The sequence below is a fragment of the Papio anubis genome, chromosome 18 (assembly GCF_008728515.1).
Source record: "Papio anubis isolate 15944 chromosome 18, Panubis1.0, whole genome shotgun sequence".
Taxonomy (NCBI): Eukaryota; Metazoa; Chordata; class Mammalia; order Primates; family Cercopithecidae; genus Papio; species Papio anubis.
Window position 1 is genome coordinate 51164 of NC_044993.1, and position 18519 is coordinate 69682.

Here is an 18519-nt window from a genome sequence, read left to right on the forward strand (position 1 = left end):
AGGGTGACCAATTCCACCACCCACCACCTCCTCCACCCGGCCAAGCAGCCCTGCTGGAGCTTACACCACATCTCCCCCAGGAGCCAGGAGGTGCCTCCAGCAGACCCAGCAAGGCCTCCTGGCATCTAGGGCCAACCGGGCCTGTTTCATCAGAGGAAGACACCCAATGTCTTCCTGCTTTATTTTTTATCTTTGCTCTTGCTCTTCAGAGGCCATCCCTCCTCCAGTGGCTCTGCAGTCCCTTTCAGCCCCACATACAACCAGGCATTCCCGGCAACTCAACAAGCAAAGACAGAACCCAAGTCAGCAATAAACAGCACCTAGATGACATCCAGGAGCTCCAGCAGGAGACCGCAGGCCTGAGCCCTGCCACTAGAATCTGAGAGTTAATCTCCAGATTTCTACCTGCCTCACCTTCTCTCACCCCACTGTGGCCCCTACTCTGTGCTTAAACATACGTCTCAAAGAAACCACCAAAACCACTACAATTCCAATCTTTACACCCTCCTGGCTAAAGCTGGTACTGGATTTGTGCTCTCTCTTGGTTCAGTTTTCAGTTCTGGGCAGAAGGGCCGGAGAAGACAGAGCAATGACATCCCCAGGATGTAAACATGAAAACAGGGTCCACGCTCAGCAACCTGACTTCTGTGCTGAGTCCTGGGATGCACAGAGTATTTCATCTGGTCTTTGCCCTCATGTCCATAATTACTTTAAGAACATACGATGCAGTGGAAATCCAAGATAACATGAGAACCATGGGAAGCTTAGAATGACCAAGTGTCGGGCAGGCGCGGTGGCTCACACCTGTAATCCCAACACTTTGGGAGGCCCAGGCGGGCAGATCACAAAGTCAGGAGATCGAGACCATCCTGGCTAACATGGTGAAACCCCATCTCTACTAAAAATACAAAAAAGTAGCCAGGCATGGTGGTGGGTGCCTACAGTCCCAGCTACTCGGGAGGCTGAGGCAGAAGAATGGCGTGAACCCAGGAGGCAGAGCTTGCAGTGAGCCGAGATTGCACCACTGTACTCCAAGCCTGGGCGACAGAGCGAGACTCTGTCTCCAAAAAAAAAAAAAAAAAAAAAAAAAAAGAACGACCAAGTGTCAGGTACTACATAGGAGCTGCAGAGTTGTGTGCAGGGACCCCCAGCACCTGGGAGGATGGGTCAGGGCTGCCCAACAGGGAGCCTGGGGAAGTCACAGGTGCACAAGCCCCACCTCTGGACATTAATTTGACAGTTCTGCAGGAGTGGCAGGTAGAAATGACAGAAGAGCATTTTGACAGGGCTCCCGTAGTGATCCTGCTGCACAGTCAATTGTGGAAGGCTTCCTACAGGACTTCAGGGAATTTCTGCTACAACAAAGACACCCAAACGACTGGTTTTCTTTTTTAAGGCTGCGTAGCCAAATTATTTCCCTGCTTCAATTCTCTTCTCATGAAAAACAGAGTAAAAAACATATATATACACACACGTATATACACACACACACCCATATATATATATAAAAGTATATATATATTTCTTTTACTACAGGCATTGCTTATTATAGATGCTTATAAGTTTGAGAAATATATTCCAAAACAGGTTAAACATGGCATTTTTGTTTTGTGTTCAAACAGAGGCCCTTCACCATCCTCCTCACCCGTCACTCTCATTGGTGTAGACCACTGCTGCCTGGTTGGGGGGCTCAATCCCCAGCTCCCACTGAGCAGACTCCAGGTTCCGCTCAAAGGTGTCAACACTGCCAATGTTAAACCACACGAACTTCTGCAGAGAGCAAGAGCAAGCTTAGGGTGCATCACTGTGTCCCACACTGAGCCCCACCCTCACACATGCACCTCCCACTGCCTCTTCTCCTAGCCTTAATCTCCACAACATGGACGAGGCCTGTGCCGAGGCTAGCTCCAAGGGAAACTATACTAACAGCAGAAGACTCTGGTTTTGGCCCCATGAAATTAGTCTTTAAGTTCTAGACAAAAGTGTAAAATGTCCAATGACTGCTGGGGTGTGCCTTTGTCTCTTTTTCTTTTTGAGACAGTCTCCCTGTGTCACCCGGGCTGAAGTGCAGTGGGATGATCTTGGCTTACTGTAACGTCCACCTCCCGGGTTCAAGCAATTCTCATGCCTCAACCTCCTGAGTAACTGGGATTACAGGCACAGGCCACCATGCCTGGCTAATTATTGTACTTTTAGTAAAGATGGGGTTTCACCATGTTGGCCAGGCAAGTCTTGAACTCCTGGCCTCAAGTGATCCGCCTACCTCTGTCTGCCAAAGTGCTGGGATTACAGGCATGAGCCACCATGCCCAGCCGTTCCTTTTTGCTTTTTACTCTTTTATTTTTGTCTCTTCTCTCCCCACAATCCTCGATAGGTTGTTCTCAGACACTGCATGGCAAATCTGAATCCTAGTTAGTCTTATACGGGCTCCTGTCCTACTTGGAAAGCTTTGTTATTGATACATGCCAATGAGAAAAAAAATCACATTAAAGAGTAGTTGATGGATACTAAGGGAGTATTTTACTGAAAAAAACTTATGTCTGGAGTACTCAGCCTCAAACTCACCCCTCACCTCAGAAGAGGTCCCAGGGGCAGGAATAACACGTACAAACTGTTTGTTCACGACTTCCAGCCGGTCCACCTGGGAAAAAGAGAAAAATAATCAGCACGGCTAAAACAATGAGTATGATATTCAACAGTAAACAGGGCCTCACCCTCAGACCAGCCCACAGCTAAAGCAGTGAGTATCATATTCGATACTAAACCTCAGGCTTATCCTCAGACTAGTCCCACAGTGCAGACCGAGACTCTGACAGTGTCTGAGAAGCTGCATCCACTCTGCTGTGCAGATCCAAGTTTTGTTTTCCCACTAATTTGGACATTTCTAGCCTGGCCTGTGCATGTAATTCAGAGGATTTACAATTTGGTACATCCGAGATCTGAGCACCAAAGATTCTGGAGTAACTTAAAACCTAAAAGGAAGGCCAGGCATGGTGGCTCAGACCTGGTACATCTGAGCACCAAAGATTCCAGACTGACCTAAAAATCTAAAAGGAAGGCCGGGCGCGGTGGCTCAGACCTGGTACATCTGAGCACCAAAGATTCCAGAGTGACCTAAAAATCTAAAAGGAAGGCTGGGCGCGGTGGCTCAGACCTGGTACATCTGAGATCTGAGCACCAAAGATTCCAGAGCGACTTGAAACCTAAAAGGAAGGCTGGGCGCGGTGGCTCAGACCTATAATCCCAACACTTTGGGCGGCTGAGGAGGGTGGATCATTTAAGGCCAGGGGTTCGAGACCAGCCTGGCCAACATGGTGAAACCCTGTCTCTACCAAAAATACAAATATTAGTCGGATGTGGTAGTGTGCGCCTGTAATCCCAGCTACTCAAGAGGCTGAGGCAGGGAGAACTGCTTGAACCTGGGAGGCGGCAGTGGCAGTGAGCCAATATTGCACACTGCACTCCAGCCTGGGCAACAGAGTGAGGCTCCATCTGAAAAAAAAAAAAAAAAAAAAAAAATCTAAAAGGTATAGAAGTCTCAGACTGACAATACAGTAAAGTCTTCCAGAACTCATCCAGAAACATTTCGCCCACACAGCTGCAGACAGCACAAGAAAATGGTGCCAAGAATGAAAACGCAACCCCAAAGGCCTCCATGCAGCCACCCAGCGGCGAACACAGCCTGAGAGCCGGTGTGCAGCAAAAACACGTGAGGGGGCAGCCATTTCGTCAGGTATGATGACAACAGCGTTGCTCTTCCCCCTCCACAGAAACGGAAACCACAACGACACAACTTTTCTTGACTACTCAGGGTCATGTGACCAACATCAACGTGTTTATGACAGGTGTATCTCGAGCCTAACCCCACAACCGCGGCACGGTCAGCGTGTCAGACACCTGAAAAGGACCTCGCAGAAGCTCGGGGATCTGTCCAGAACCCACACACCAGCAGGCATCGTGGGCCAAATTATCTGTCTCACCCCTCCTCATGGCAGCAGCTGTGGGTGAAGACCCACGGCAGAGAGGGGCTACAGCAGCTCTCCCCTCCTCGCGTAAGGAGTCGTCAAGGACCTCTCTGAAGACAGCTGTGTGCCCTGTGGCCAGACAAAAAGGCCTTGGGTGGTGGTTCACAACTATAATTGCAGCACTTCAGGAGGCCGAGGTGGGAGCATCACTAGAGCCCAGGAGTCTGAGACCAGCCTGGGCAACATACGGAGACACTGTCTCTAAAAAAAGAAATTGCGGGCCGGGCACGGTAGCTCACGCCTGTAATCCTGGCACTTTGGGAGGCCAAGGCGGGAGGATTGCCTGAGCTCAGGAGTTCGAGACCAGCCTGGGCACCACAGTGAAACCCTGTCTCTACTAAAATACAAAAAATTATCAACCTCCACCTCCCGTGGAGGCGTGGTGACGTGCACCTGTAATCCCAGCTACTCATGAGGCTGAGGCAGGAGAATCACTTGAACCAGGGAGGTGGAGGTTGCAGTGAATAGAGATCACGCCACTGTACTCCAGCCAGGGCGACACAACAAGACTCCATCTCCAAAAAAAAAATTATGTTTTTTATAGTCCCAGACACTCAGAAGGCTGACGTGGGAGGCTGGCTTGGAACCAGAAGGTCGAGACTTCACACCACTGCACTCCAGCCTGGGTGACAGAGCAAGACCCTGTCTCAAAAAGAAAAAAAAAAAAAGGCCTTAGCCACAAACCCTGCTGGGAAAACAAGATTTTCCTACAGAAAGAAGTTCAGATCTTAACACTGCATCACTTAACAAACATCTTTCTGAGGGCAACTGAGAAGCACAGCACTTGCTCTCATGTAACTTTATACTAAAGCCTGAGCAGTGCTTCGCCTGCCTTCAGCAACCTGACAGACCCAGGCCCAGTGAAGGACAGGGGGAGGCTTGTTGGTGCCATATGCCCCTGTGCACAGACACAAAGCCCCCAACTACTGTCCAGGGCCACTCAGCAGGGCACAGGGGTGCAGGAGTAGACAGGGGTACACTAGGGGAAAGAAAAGATCTGAATTAAATAAGAAATTGACACTTGATGATAAACAGACACAGACAATCAGAACTTACTCACAGAAGCTGAAGCTAAAAAAAAAAAAAAAAAAAGCCAAGATGTTAAGGAAGCTTCCACCCAGCACGAAAATGAGCTTACTCACCTTCTGTTGGGGTCACTCCTGGGAAAAGTAAAACTGTGTCTCATCTATGACCAGAGGGTGGGACTGCCCAGCACATCTACCACACAATGCGTTCTCAACCCAGGCCTCAGAGCTCACAGCTTCTTACGGGCATCGCAGACCACGTGTACACCACTACAGCGGCCTCCTTCCCAGGTAGGTGAACTATAAATGCCTCTCACCAGACCTCTGGCCAGGTAATTCTGTACAAAGTGCTTCCAAGTGATTTCTCTTCCAGGATCTCGAAAACAGAGGTAGAAAAATCCCACAGCAACACCTGCCCCCAAAAGGGCCAGACTGCGGAAATCCTTGTCATCCCAGGGGAAGTCCCCCTGTGGGAAAAAGAAAACACATTTTCCAGTTAAATGAAGGTAGTTTCTTCATGAAAATGGCTATTTCCTTTTTCAGATGTTATTACAAAAGTTTTCCAACCCCCTCTCCGGACCCTACACAATGTAGCCTCAGTTCCTCTCATGAGGAAAGATCTTCACATGGTGTATGAAACACACGGAAAGCCGCAGCTCACCAGATGCCCCTGGAGAAGCAGAAAGTCCACAAAGAGCGCTGTGTTTGAGCCACTGTTGCTAGGGTTATCTCTTATGTGAGTCTGTTAAAATCCAGATAGAGGCCAGGCATGGTGACTCACGTCTGTAGTCCCAGCACCTGCTGAGTCAGGAAGCCAAGCTTGAGCCCAGAGTTCAAACCACAGCCTGGCAACATTGGGAGACCTGCCTCTACAAAAAAAATTAAAAAAAAATTAGCCAGGAGGTGGTGCAAGTCGTGTCCCAGCTGCTCTAGAGGCTGAGTGGAGACCATCTGAGCCTGGGGAGGCCGGGCACACAGTGAGCAGGATCGATCGATCGCATCCCTGCACTTCTAGCCTGGATGACGAAAGAGACCTACCTCAAAAATAATAATAATAAAATCCAGCCAGGCGTGGTCAAGCCTGTAATCCCAGCATCTTGGGAGCTCAGACGGGGTGGATCACGAGGTCAGACGGGAGCATGCAACACGGTGTCCCCGTCTACCAAAAAATACAAAAACTAGCCGGGCGAGGTGGCGGCTTCTGTGGTCCCAGCTACTGGCTGAGTAGGAGACACGGCTTAAGCCGAGGCGGAGCTTGCAGTGAGCCGCAGATCGCCACGCACTCCAGCCTGGCGACACAGCAGACTCCGGCCTCAAATACACACACACACACAATACAAAATCCAAACAGAAATCTCAGCTCTTCTTTTTTTTTTTTTTTTTGAGGCAGGATCTTACTTGGTCACACAGGTTGGAGTGCAGTCACGCGATCATGGTTTACTGCAGCCTCAACTTCCTGGGCTCGAGCAATCCTCCTGCCTCAGCCTCCTGAGTACTTGGGACCAGAGGTGCATGCCAGCACGCCTGGCTAATATTTTTTTTTTTTTTTTTTGTAGAGACGAGGTCTCGCTATGTAGCCCAGGCTGGTGTCGAACTCCTAGGCTCAAGTAATCCTCCCACCTCCCAAAGTGCTGGGATTACAGGCATGACCCACTGCACCCGGCCTCAGGACATTTTTAGAAACTAACTTCTTTGAAACTTATGAACTAATTCAACAGCTCACCTTTAAACAAGCAGAAAGATTGATGTGGGTTTGAATTTATGTGTTCTCCCATAATTTCCATGTTGGACCTCAACCCCTAAGGCAAAGGTATTGAGAGATGAGGTCCCTGGGAGGGGATTAGGTCCCAACAGCTCTGCCTTCACGAATGGGATTGGTGCCCTCACAACCCGTCGCCCAGGTTGGAGTGCAGTGGTGTGATCATGGCTCACCACACCCTCAACTCCCACGTTCATGCAATCCTCCCGCCTGAGCCTCCTGAGTAGTGGGGACTACAGGCACACGCCACCACGCCTGGCTTATTCTTATATTTTTTGTAGAGACGAGGTTTCACCATGTTGTCCACGTTGCAACCTTGTACCTCCAGCCTCCACAACCATGAGCAGTAAATGTATCCTGTTTATAAATTATCTAGTCTGATGTATTCTGTTACAGCAGCAGGCGTAGACAAAGATGCACACAAACCTTCTGCATCCGCCTCCACCAGGCAACGTCATCCCGCTTCCCTCCTCTCCTGCCTCCATCTCCCCCAGGCTCGGCATTCTTTGGCTCACCAGTCTCTGAGAGAAAACAAAGTCTGACTTCAAAAAGCAATTACATATAATTTTCCAGAGAAAGAGGACTCAGAAAACAGCAAAACACTTTCCAACACACAATTTTAATAACACCAGTGCCTTCTGGAAATAAACAGACACCAGGAAAAGGATGAGGCTGGGGAGATACTGCTGAGAAGTGGCTTCAGACACATCTAAAATCCCTAAAATTTCACCTTGTTGGCTTAATGTTGAGCTTTAATAGCAAACTTTTTTGGGGTAACAGTCCCAAAATCGGCTGTAATTAGAGGAAAGAAAGAAAGGAAGAAAATGATAATAAGGCAGACTGGTATGGGTGGTCCCCCTTCTCAAGAGAACCAGGGAACACAAACCACCTGTTCTAAGCTGAGTCTGCCTCTCCTCCAAAAAATCTGGCCTCCTACGTACACTTGTGACCCACGGACCTACCAGCCTCCTCCTGTAATGTTCCAGGACAAGTTCCAGGACAAGTAAGCTATGACACTGTCCGCTTCACAAACACAGTGCTACTCCAACAACCGCAAAGTAACAACATGAAAGGCCAGAGAAGGCCAAGGTGACCCCAGGAATGGCAAACATATTACAAGATGGAGTAAAAATTTGCATAAATGTTAAGGACAAACATGAGTCTTCATAGACACACTGCTTGGCCGGGCGCAGTGGCTCACACCTGTAATCCCAGCACTTTGGGAGGCCAAGGCGGGCAGATCACAAGGTCAGGAGATCAAGACCATCCTGGCTAATACGGTGAAACTTCGTCTCTACTAAAACTACAAAACAATTAGCTGCGCGTGGTGGTGGTCGCCTGTAGTCCCAGCTACTCAGGAGGCTGAGGCAGGAGAATGGCGTGAACCCGGGAGGCGGAGCTTGCAGTGAGCCGAGATCACGTCACTGAACCCCACCCGGGGGCAAAAAGGGGGAACCAAGTCAAAAAAAAAAAAAAAAAAAAAAAGAAAAGCAACCATACTGTCAAGTCGCTATAGAGAAAGTGAGAGACAGGACAGTTTTCCCTCCTCCTGTCTCTCTCTTCTCACTTCATACAATCAGCAAGTGCCCTCAGGTCCTAACAATGAGGCAAGTGCAGGGAGCACCTTCTACTCTGTGGGGACACAGGGTCTCCAGGGACTTCAGTGAACACTCCCTGGACACAAAGCACAAAGCCCAGGTCCATGGCCTACAGAAGGACTCCAAGTGGGCAAGTGTGCTCTGAGCTAATGACAGTCTGCACATTGTTTTTGTTCTGCTTTCCAAACATGAGGCTTAGCTGGTCCGCAGAGTACGACATGCAGAAACCAAGGTTTGTTCCCATGCCTTCCAAAAGATTCATCTAGCACCTTCCTTTGGAAAGAGCTTTTCTCTCACCAGCTTTACTGAGATATCAACACCATAAAGACACGGAGAAGGTGTTGGCCGTTGTGTGGCTCAATACGGAAGCCAGGAAGGGGTAGAATGGGGCGGGGTGGAGTGGGGTGTGCCCTGAGTTGTCTTGATCCTCACCCCCGGTCACTCACTGTAAAAGTCACACTCAGTTCCTGTAAACCTCATGCTGCTAACGATGGTAGATGAAAGACAGGCACCTTTGGGTGGTTTTGAACACAGCCACCAGGAAAAAAACGTTGATCTCGCCTGCAGAGTCGGTTTCTGAAAGTGGATCCCCCGGAGGCACTGAAACAAGACACCAGATGAGCTTATCAGCTTCTTATTCAATACAACACTGCACATTCTCACTGGCCACAACCACAGGAGGAAGCAGGACGAGGTGTGAGCTTATTACCTTAAATATCCCATTAGAAATACGATTCAATAGAACTAAACAGGAATAAGTTCACTGCAGAAATGCACTGCAAATCTTTATAGCTATAGCCTCCAACAGCAAGCAAAAAGCTCCCCAAAAAACAAAAAACATGGCTAAGAAACGGAGGCAACTTTATTTAGTAAGTTAAAATATTGCAGCTTCAAAAATAAGACTGTAAGACTAAAACATACAAATGCGTAAAATTTAAATACTGAAATACACTATGACTCATCTTCGGTTAACCAAGAGATTAATTTATTTTCTTTTCTTTCTTTTTTTTTTTTTATGAGACCGAGTTTTGCTCTTGCCCAGGCCAGAGTGCAGTGGTGTGATCTCAGCTCACTGCAACCTCTGCCTCCAGGGTTCACGCCATTCTCCTGCCTCAGTCTCCCGAGTAGCTGGGATTACAGGCGCCCACCACCTTGCCCGGCTAATTTTTGTATTTTTAGTAGAGATGGAGTTTCACCATGTTGGTTAGGCTGGTCTCGAACTCCTCACCTCAGGTGATCTGCCCACTTTCACCTCCCAAAGTGCTGGGATCACAGGTGTGAGCCCAGCCTTTTTTTTTTTTTTTTTAAAGATGGGATCTCATTGGAGTGCAGTGGCTATTCACAGCAGGGACAACAGGCAGGTAATACGGCATCCAGCAAGAGGTAAAAGTTTTTGTCAGGCCAAGAAAACAATTTTTCCAGCAGCTCTGTATTTTCTTCAGTCTTCAAGGAGGAAAACGTCCACCAGGTGCCGTGGCTCATGTCTGTAATCTCAGCACTTTGGGAGGCTGAGGCAGGAGGATCACGTGAGGTCAGGAGTTCGAGACCAGCCTGGCCAACATGGTGAAACCCCGTCTGTACTAAAAATACAAAAATTAGCCAGGCATGGAGGTGGGCGCCTGTATTCCCAATTACTCGGGAGGCTAAGGTAGGAGAATTGCTTGAACCTGGGAGGCGGAGGTTGCAGTAAGCCGAGATCGTGCCACTGCACTCCAGCCTGGCGACAGTGAGGCTCTGTCTCAAAAACACACACACACACACACACACAAATATATATATATATAAAAACAAAATCTAAGTACTCAATAACCCAGTACTAACTGTATCCAGCAAAATCCCAACATAACCAGTGAATTTATATTGTCCCCAATATTTTATTTATTTATTTATTTTTGAGACAGTCTTCCTCTGTCACCCAGGCTGGACTACGGTGGCGTGATCTCAGCTCACTGCAACCTCTGCCTCCTGGGTTCAAGCGATTCTCCCTATCTCCCAAGTAGCTGGGATTACACAGGTGTACACCACCACGCTGGCTAATTTTTGTATTTTTATTAGAGACAGGGTTTCACCATATTGGTCAGGCTGGTCTTGAACTCCTGACCTCAAGTGATCTACCTGCCTCAGCCGCCCAAAGTGCTGGGATGATAGCCATGAGCCTCCAATATTTTGTTATAATGAAACAAGACCCATAGTTGACAACACCTGTGTTATTTCAGCTGCGTCAACATTCAGGGTGATGCGGACTCTGTAGGCTATTACCCCAAAGTAAACTCATTCCCCCATTAGTAACTTTCTAATTAACTACACTATTCAAATATCCCTGTAAAAGACCACAGTAGACTAAAACGTAAGACATGCTATGAAAAAGATATTAAAATCAGGAAAAAAAAAAAAAAGCAGCTCAGAAAGAGAATGCTGACAGTAAAGGCTGTGGGGCTAGCAAAGGCTCCTGCATCATGAATGAAATCCATCTGCAGCAGCCATCCCAGCACCAGCAGCGCACGGTACCTGACACAGAGCGAGCAATGACTCTCCAAGGGTCCCATGAATGTGTGTTTCCCCGATGGGGGTTTGGAACCCAAGGCGTGGGTCAACAGGAAACCTACGCAAAGAACAGAAGGCGGTCGTACTGCACATTGTAGGGTGCCAAGTGCCTCTTACCTCACTTGATCCCCACTGCCCATCTGAGAAAGTAGAAATTGAGAGGTAATGTGAGTGCCTGAAGACAGCTGGTCGCTGAAGGTGTGCAATGAGAGTTCTGATGCCCCAATCTTCCAGGGCTTTTCCAGGACCACCCCAAAGACAGCTGGCGCTGGTCCTGGTGGCTGGGTAGATACCACGTAGCCTACAGCCCTGAAGGTACAAAGTATGACTCTTCAGGCTTCCAAAACTTGATAAAACATCCAATTCCTTTGCTTTAATTCACAATTTAGTCCTTTTGTGTTGGTTAGGACACAATCTGGTTAAGTCAGATGTAGTTCTCACAGTAAACGTAAACACTGAGACAGGAGTCTACCATTCCTTCTTGGAGTTTTCCGCAAGTCAGTTCACAGCTCACAATAGATAATCTTGCTAAATTAGTTTTTGTATATGCAAAGCCAAGATGTGAAGGTGGGCAAAACACAAACTCCCTTAAACAGGGCAAAGTGCTGCTGTCCTCTTTCCAGTCAGATCATAAATGAGTTGACCCTTATTCTGGGTCCCACAGACGCACACACAGCACACAGGTGCAACCTCAGCAGGTCTATGAGGCCCTGCCCCTCCTTGGCCTCACTGTCTCTCACTAAACTCTTCCTCATGCTGATCACACAAACACAAGGCTGGACCTACCCTAGGGCAGGGCACTTTCTATTCCATTCTCCGAGCAAGCTCATCTCAATCCCTCACTTCCTGCAGGAGACACAACAAGTAACAGGGTTTATCCCTCCTCTATTCCCTTTCTTCATTTTCTATTTCCTTTATTCTGCTTCCTTTCCTTACATGCCTAATACTTGCTTATTTATTGTCTGGTTCCTCCCTGCACAGCACGTAAACTCCATGAGAACAAGGATAGAGTAGGTAGCTCAATGAATGAAAGATGACTGCATGGAAGCCTACACAACATAAGCGTCCATGAAGAGAGCTGTTAGGGCGTTTTTTCTGTTTTGTTTTCTTTTGAGACGGAGTCCCACTCCCAGGCTGGAGTGCAACGGCGCAACCTTGGCTCACCGCCTCCCAGGTTCAAGCAATTCTCCTGCCTCAGCCTCCCAAGAAGCTGGAATTACAGGCGCGTGCCACCACGCCCAGCTAATTTTATACTTTTAGTAGAGACGGGGTTTCTCCACATTGGTCAGGCTGGTCTCCAACTCCCCACCTCAGGTGATCCGCCCATCTTGGCCTCCCAAAGTGCTGTGATTACAGGCGCGAGCCACTGTGCCCGGCCGTCTCTACTAAAAATACAAAATCAGGGCCGGGCGCAGTGGCTCAAGCCTGTAATCCCAGCACTTTGGGAGGCCGAGACGGGTGGATCACAAAGTCAGGAGATCGAGACCATCCTGGCTAACACGGTGAAACCCCGTCTCTACTAAAAAAAAAAAAAAAAAAAAAAAAAAAAGCACAAAAAACTAGCCGGGCGAGGTGGCCGGCGCCTGGAGTCCCAGCTACTCGGGAGGCTGAGGCAGGAGAATGGCGTAAACTCGGAAGGCGGAGCTTGCAGTGAGCTGAGATCTGGTCACTGCACTCCAGCCTGGGCGACACAGCGAGACTCCGTCTCAAAAAAAAAAAAAATACAAAAATCAGCTGGGTGTGGTGGTGGGCACCTGTAACCCCAGCTACTTGGGAGGCTGAGGCAGGAGAATCGCTTCAACCTGGGAGTCGGAGGTTGCGGTGAGCCGAGATTGCGCCACTGCACTCCAGCATGGGCAACAAGAGGGAAACTCCATCTCAAAAAAAAAAAAAAAAAAAAAGCAAAGTGCTGCCACTTCTCCAACTTCTGCATGTCACCCTCAGTCCACAAGTCATTAAGCAAGCCAGTGGGGCAGAGCCCTTGCCTGTTGTGTTCACCCAGACATTCCCTGGTAGATGATTAACAGAACAATCTCTGATAAATGAGATACAGATGAATGACCCAGTCTGGGAAGGAACTCAAAGATCACTCAACGTCCGTCCTCCCTTCATAAAGGGGTCTATAGCAGTTCAATGATTCAAAACTCTCCTGGGCTGTATTAGGCTGTACACACTGATATTGTACATTGCTGACTGTTAACATGTGTTAACCACCAGGAGGGCCTCTGCAATGCTGATGCCACATGGCCACAGGTGAAAGACTGCTTTCGCTCATATTGCTAGAAACAAAACCATCATACAGTTTCCCAAATGAATGGAGATGAAGGGAAAGTTCATTCCTGAAGACAGGACAGAAATACTCATGGAACCCTTCTTCTTATTTTACTACTGTCTGAAAACCATGACAGTTTTCTGGGATCAAAATTCAAAAACTCTGCATTAGAAAAAAAAAATTCAACGTTACTGCTGCCCACTGGGATGTAGGAACATAAAAATAGAGCAATCTTAAAATATAGAATATTCCGGCCTTAGACCATAACCCTATAAAAAACAGGGTTATGAGCAGGGCACGTGGCTCAAGCCTGTAGCCCCAGCTACTCCAGAGGCTGAGACAGGAGAATCGCTTGTGCCCATGAGTTCGATTCCAGCCTAGACAACACAGCGAGACTCCGGCCCCGCCCCCAAATTTAAAAAATAATATAATAAATTACAATACGGTTACAGCCGTATCTACCTACAGGGCGGGTGTAAGACAGACAATCCGCGTCAAGCCCTTAGCTCTCAGTATTAGCGGTTACGACAGTGACTGGTCGCGGAATGAAGAACAGTTTGCAAAACCCTTTCACGCCTCTCATCGTATCTGGTCCACGGAGTAACTGCGAGGTGGATACAGCCGAATGCCGCCGAGCCCAGGAGGAAACGGGCCGGCACGCGGGGCCGCAAAGTTGGTTCGCGAGCAGGTGGGACTCAAGCGCAAACCGCTCAACGCCCGGCTCTCTACAGAGCCCAGCAAGGAGGCTGCAGGTCCCGGTTCCGATGTCCGAGGTGCGCGGGCATCCAGGAAACAGCGGGAATTCCGCAACAAGTGGGTGGAAGAGGCAGCGGGGAGAAGAGGAGTTTGGAGACGGAGGGGACGCCCGGGAGGACGCGGGCGGCGGGAAGCTCCGGCCAGGGGCTGCCGGCCTCACTGCGGGGACCGGGTCAGGGCCGCCGCGCTCCCGCGCTCCCCCGCGGCCGGCGCAGGCGAATGGCGTCACGCGGCGTCCAGCGCAGACCAGCCGCCCGGAACCGGCGGACAGCGCCTCCTCGCTCACCTGCCGGGCCGTGCCCAGGGCCCTCGCGCTGGTCTTGGCCGTCCTGCTGCCTCCTGGAGCACCACATCGCCACAGCAAGGCCAGTGGCCCGGCCACCGCTCTACTGCCGGCCGCCGCCAGCGGCCGGTACCACATCCCCAGACCCAGACCCCGCGCCGCCCGAGCGTGCGCATGCGCAACGGGAGAGTGGTCCCACGGCCCCGCGAGCACAAGGCGGTCTCGCGCATGCGCAGCAGGGCCGCGGCGCCGGCTGGGGCCCCGTCTTGGGTGTCCGCGCGGTCGCCTGACAGTTCGAGGCTTTGATCGCGAGCGCAGGCTCGTCCTGCCCGGACAGCTGGGCGCCAAGGGGATACCCAGCGCCTTTAGGCTTATCTTAAATCGGGCATCTGCATCCACACTTATTGCTGGGATCCTCCATGGAAAGCAGCTCCCGAAACCGAACAGCCGCCCGGCCCGCCCTCCGCTGCAGTAGAAAACCGCCCCGGGACGTTGCTGCCGCAGTGTCCTCCTCACGGAGTTCCGTTTGTCTGCTTGGTTGGTTGCAACCTTCTCTGGAGCCCCAGAACCCAGGCCGCTTGTATGTGCCTGCGGCCGCACGGCCCCAGCACGCGGACCTGGAGCGGCACCGGGAGACCCGCGCGGCCTCGGAGTGGACAGTGAAGCAGCGGGGCTGGGCAGTGGGGCTGGGCCTGCCCATGGCGACCCGTCCACGTCTCCGGGACACCAGCCTGCGCCTCTTCGCAGCCTCGTTTTCTGTTTACCGAGTTCTGCAGGGGGACGTAGAGGAACCACAGCCTTCTTGCACTTGAGACCGCTGTGATTTTCTGAGGAGGCAGAAATGCCTGGGAAAAGGCCCACAGATGCCACTGTCATCCCTAGTGCCAAAAGGGAACGGAAAGTGATTACCCTTGACCTCAAATTGGAAGTGTTACGACGATTTGAAGCGGGTGAGAAGCTCAGTCAGATCGCAAAGGCCTTAGGTCTTGCTGTCTCCACAGTGGCGACCATCTGAGATAGCAAAGAAAAAAATCGAGTTCTCAAATAGCTACTCCTTTGAGAGCCTCACGGTTGACTCGCCATCGAAGTGCAGTGATGGAGAGTATGGAGCGGCTGCTGAGCTTGTGGCTGGAAGACCAGAGGCAGCGAAATGCGCCCTTGAACGCCGCCATCGTTCAGAAGGCTAAGTTTGATGACTTGCAGCGTGAACATGGCGAAAGCTCTCAAGCGGAGAGGCTTCATGTGAGTAAAGGGTCAGGGTGGCTTGTGAGATTCAAGGAGCGCCACTGTTTGCCCCACTTCAAGTTGAACAGCGCAGCTCCCAGCAACAAGAACATGTACACAGAAATGCTGAAAAGCATCATCGAAGGTGAGTACGCCCCCCGGGTGTCTTTAACGTAGATGAGACAGGACTTGATTGGAAGAGAATGCCCGAAGAAACGTTCACTTCCGAGGAAGAGAATGCTGAGCCAGGGTTTAAGTCATACAAAGATCGCTTGATGCTGCTGCTTGGTGGCAGTGCCACTGGGGACTTTAAGTTGAAGCCCTTACTGGTGTACCGCTTGGAAACCCCCAGGGCTCTGAAGGGGTACTCGAAGCCCAATTTGCCCGTGATTTGGCGCTCCAACAGAAAAGCTTGGGGGACCAGGAGCATCTTTCATGAATGGTTCGCATACTTTTTTTGCCCTGCCGTTGAAAAACACTGTGCCTAAAATAATCTCACCAACAAAGCATTGCTCATACTAGACAATGCGTCATGCCACCCTGTGAATTTGAGCGATGTTTCTGATAACATAAGAGTATAATACATTCATGACGGTACAACTGACTAAATCCAGCCCATGTGTCAAGGTGTAGCCTCTGCCTTCAAAGCTCACTATCTGAGGACTTCTGAGCACATCCTAGAAGCAACGGATGGTGAGGATACAGCTGTGATCAGGGAATTTTGGAGAAACTACAGCATCATGGATGCTGTGGACAACACTGCGTACTTGGGAGGAGCTCAAACCAGCGATAATGAACAGCGTGTGGGAGAAGATTTGGCCTGAGTGTGTTCAGGCCCAGCATTTTTCCTGGGCAGATAACATTGCACAGCTTAAAAAAACCATTGTGACCCTTGCCAGAAATGTGGCCTTTGAGGAGGTTGCTGAGGCTGCTGTGGACCAGTTGCTGCAGTCCCATGAAGATCTCTCAAATGAGGAACTAATGCAGCTGGAACAGGAGCCGGCAGTGGGGGAGGAGGAGAGGGAAGATGATCCCTGGGCACTGCCGCAGTTAACCACAGGAAGACTGTCGGCAGCCCTCTCGCATTTCGAGGCTGGCTTGCAGGTCCTTGCTAGTAACAGCCCTAATGATGAAAACTTAGAGTTTCCAGAGCTATCAATGATGCAATAAACTGTTACCAGAAGCTGTACAATGAGAAAAAGCACTGTTCAAAACAACTCTCTTAGGTCATTTTTCCATGTGTGTAACCAAAAGTTAATCAGAACAAAGCAGAAGCACCATGACGACCTCAACAGTGGAGACCCAGCCAGGCCTCTCTGCTCTGCGGTGTTCGACATCCCTGGAAACCTTGCTGTTGGTATTTCCATTTTGATGCTTGAGAGTATCAAATTTTGTCATTAAAATGTTATTTAAATATATGCTTTGAAAAGCTCATATATGTGTAAGAATCGCCAGGAAAACTTTTTTTTTCTTTGAGACAGGGTCTCGCTCCATCATCCAGGCTAGAGTGCAGTGGCGCAATCTTGGCTCACTGTAGCCTCGACCTCCAAAGCCCAAGCAATCCTCACACCTCAGCCTCTGGAGTGCTGGGACTACAGGCACATGCCACCACCCCCAGCTAATTATTTTGGTAGAGAAGGAGTCTGTGTGTTGCCCAGGCTAGTCTGGAACTCCTGGACTCAAGTGGTCTTCTAGCCTGGGCCTCCAAAAGTTCAGGGATTGAAAGTGTGAACCACCATGCCCAGCAGAAGACGTTTGTTAAAAAAGAAAAATTGAGGCCGGGCGCGGTGGCTCAAGCCTGTAATCCCAGCACTTTGGGAGGCCGAGACGGGCGGATCACGAGGTCAGGAGATCGAGACCATCCTGGCTGACACGGTGAAACCCCGTCTCTACTAAAAAATACAAAAACTTAGCCGGGCGAAGTGGCGGGCGCCTGTAGTCCCAGCTACTCAGGAGGCTGAGGCAGGAGAATGGCGCAAACCCGGGAGGTGGAGCTTGCAGTGAGCTGAGATCCGGCCACTGTGCTCCAGCCTGGGCGACAGAGCAAGACTCCGTCTCAAAAAAAAAAAAAAAAAAAAAGAAAAATTGAGGCCGGGCACGGTGGCTCACGCCTGTAATCCCAGCACTTTGGGAGGCCAAGGCAGGCAGATTGTGAGGTCAGGAGATTGAGATCATCCTGGCTAACACAGTGAAACCCCATCTCTACTAAAAAAATACAAAAACATTGGGCATGGTGGCGGGCGCCTGTAGTCCTAGCTACTCGGGAGGCTGAGGCAGTAGAATGGCATGAACCTGGGAGGTGGAGCTTGCAGTAAGCCAAGATCGCGCCACTGCATTCCAGCCAGGGTGACAGAACGAGACTCCGTCTCAAAAAAAAAAAAAAAGAAAAAGAAAAATTGCAAAGGGGAGACTAGCCCTTCCAGACATTAAAACTTAGATGAAATAAACATTAATCAATGTGACCATATAAAAATGTAAGCAAAATAAGACTTTGCCATAGGAAAGAAAATACCACAAAGTCAAATGGCAATTCATAAAGAAAATATTTACATCTCACAAATAACAGGCTAATATCCCCAATATGTGAGAAACTCAGAAGAAGAAAAAATACCAAGAACCCAATCGAAAAAATGGGCACATAATTCATAAATAAATTAGATCCTGAAACATGAGAGAAGTTTGACCTCACTCATGATTAGAGAAATGCAAATTAAAATGACAAATATACATTTCTCACACTGCATTGAAAGGTATGACCACACAATCTGCTGTTGAGGCTATAGGGTAATGGACATTGTCATACACTGCCGGTGGGACTGCCCTTCTGGAAGGACGTCTGACACTAAGAAAAACTGATGCCTGGCCGGGCGCCGTGGCTCACGCCTGTAATCCCAGCACTTTGGGAGGCCGAGGCAGGCAGATCACCTGAGGCCAGGAGTTTGAGACCAGCCTAGCCAACATGGTAAAACTGTCTCTACTAAAAATACAAAAAAATTAGCCGGGCGTGGTGGCATGCACCTGTAGTCCCAGATA

The 18519-nt window shown here is 49.6% G+C and overlaps 2 protein-coding genes across 4 annotated transcripts in view; one reads left to right on the top strand and one right to left on the bottom strand.

Moving 5' to 3' along the window:
- The window catches only part of LOC101025855 (AFG3-like protein 1), a 28816-nt gene extending 13515 nt beyond the window's left edge, over positions 1–15301 (bottom strand). For all 3 annotated transcript variants that reach the window (XM_009197118.4, XM_021932324.2, XM_021932325.1), the window contains exons 1-6: positions 14266–15301; positions 8854–9007; positions 7236–7330; positions 5368–5517; positions 2573–2641; positions 1646–1770 (exon numbers count right to left, since the gene is read on the bottom strand). In XM_009197118.4, the coding sequence (XP_009195382.3) occupies positions 1646–1770; positions 2573–2641; positions 5368–5517; positions 7236–7330; positions 8854–9007; positions 14266–15138 (1466 nt within the window). In that variant the 5' untranslated portion in view covers positions 15139–15301. The remainder of the gene's footprint in view (positions 1–1645; positions 1771–2572; positions 2642–5367; positions 5518–7235; positions 7331–8853; positions 9008–14265) is intronic.
- Positions 15104–16904, top strand: CENPBD1 (CENPB DNA-binding domain containing 1). Its single transcript, XM_017953694.3, is given in 2 exon segments — positions 15104–15287; positions 15290–16904. Coding segments are annotated over 2 exon segments (558 nt in total). The 3' UTR covers positions 15664–16904.
- Positions 16905–18519: the final 1615 nt, after the last annotated feature.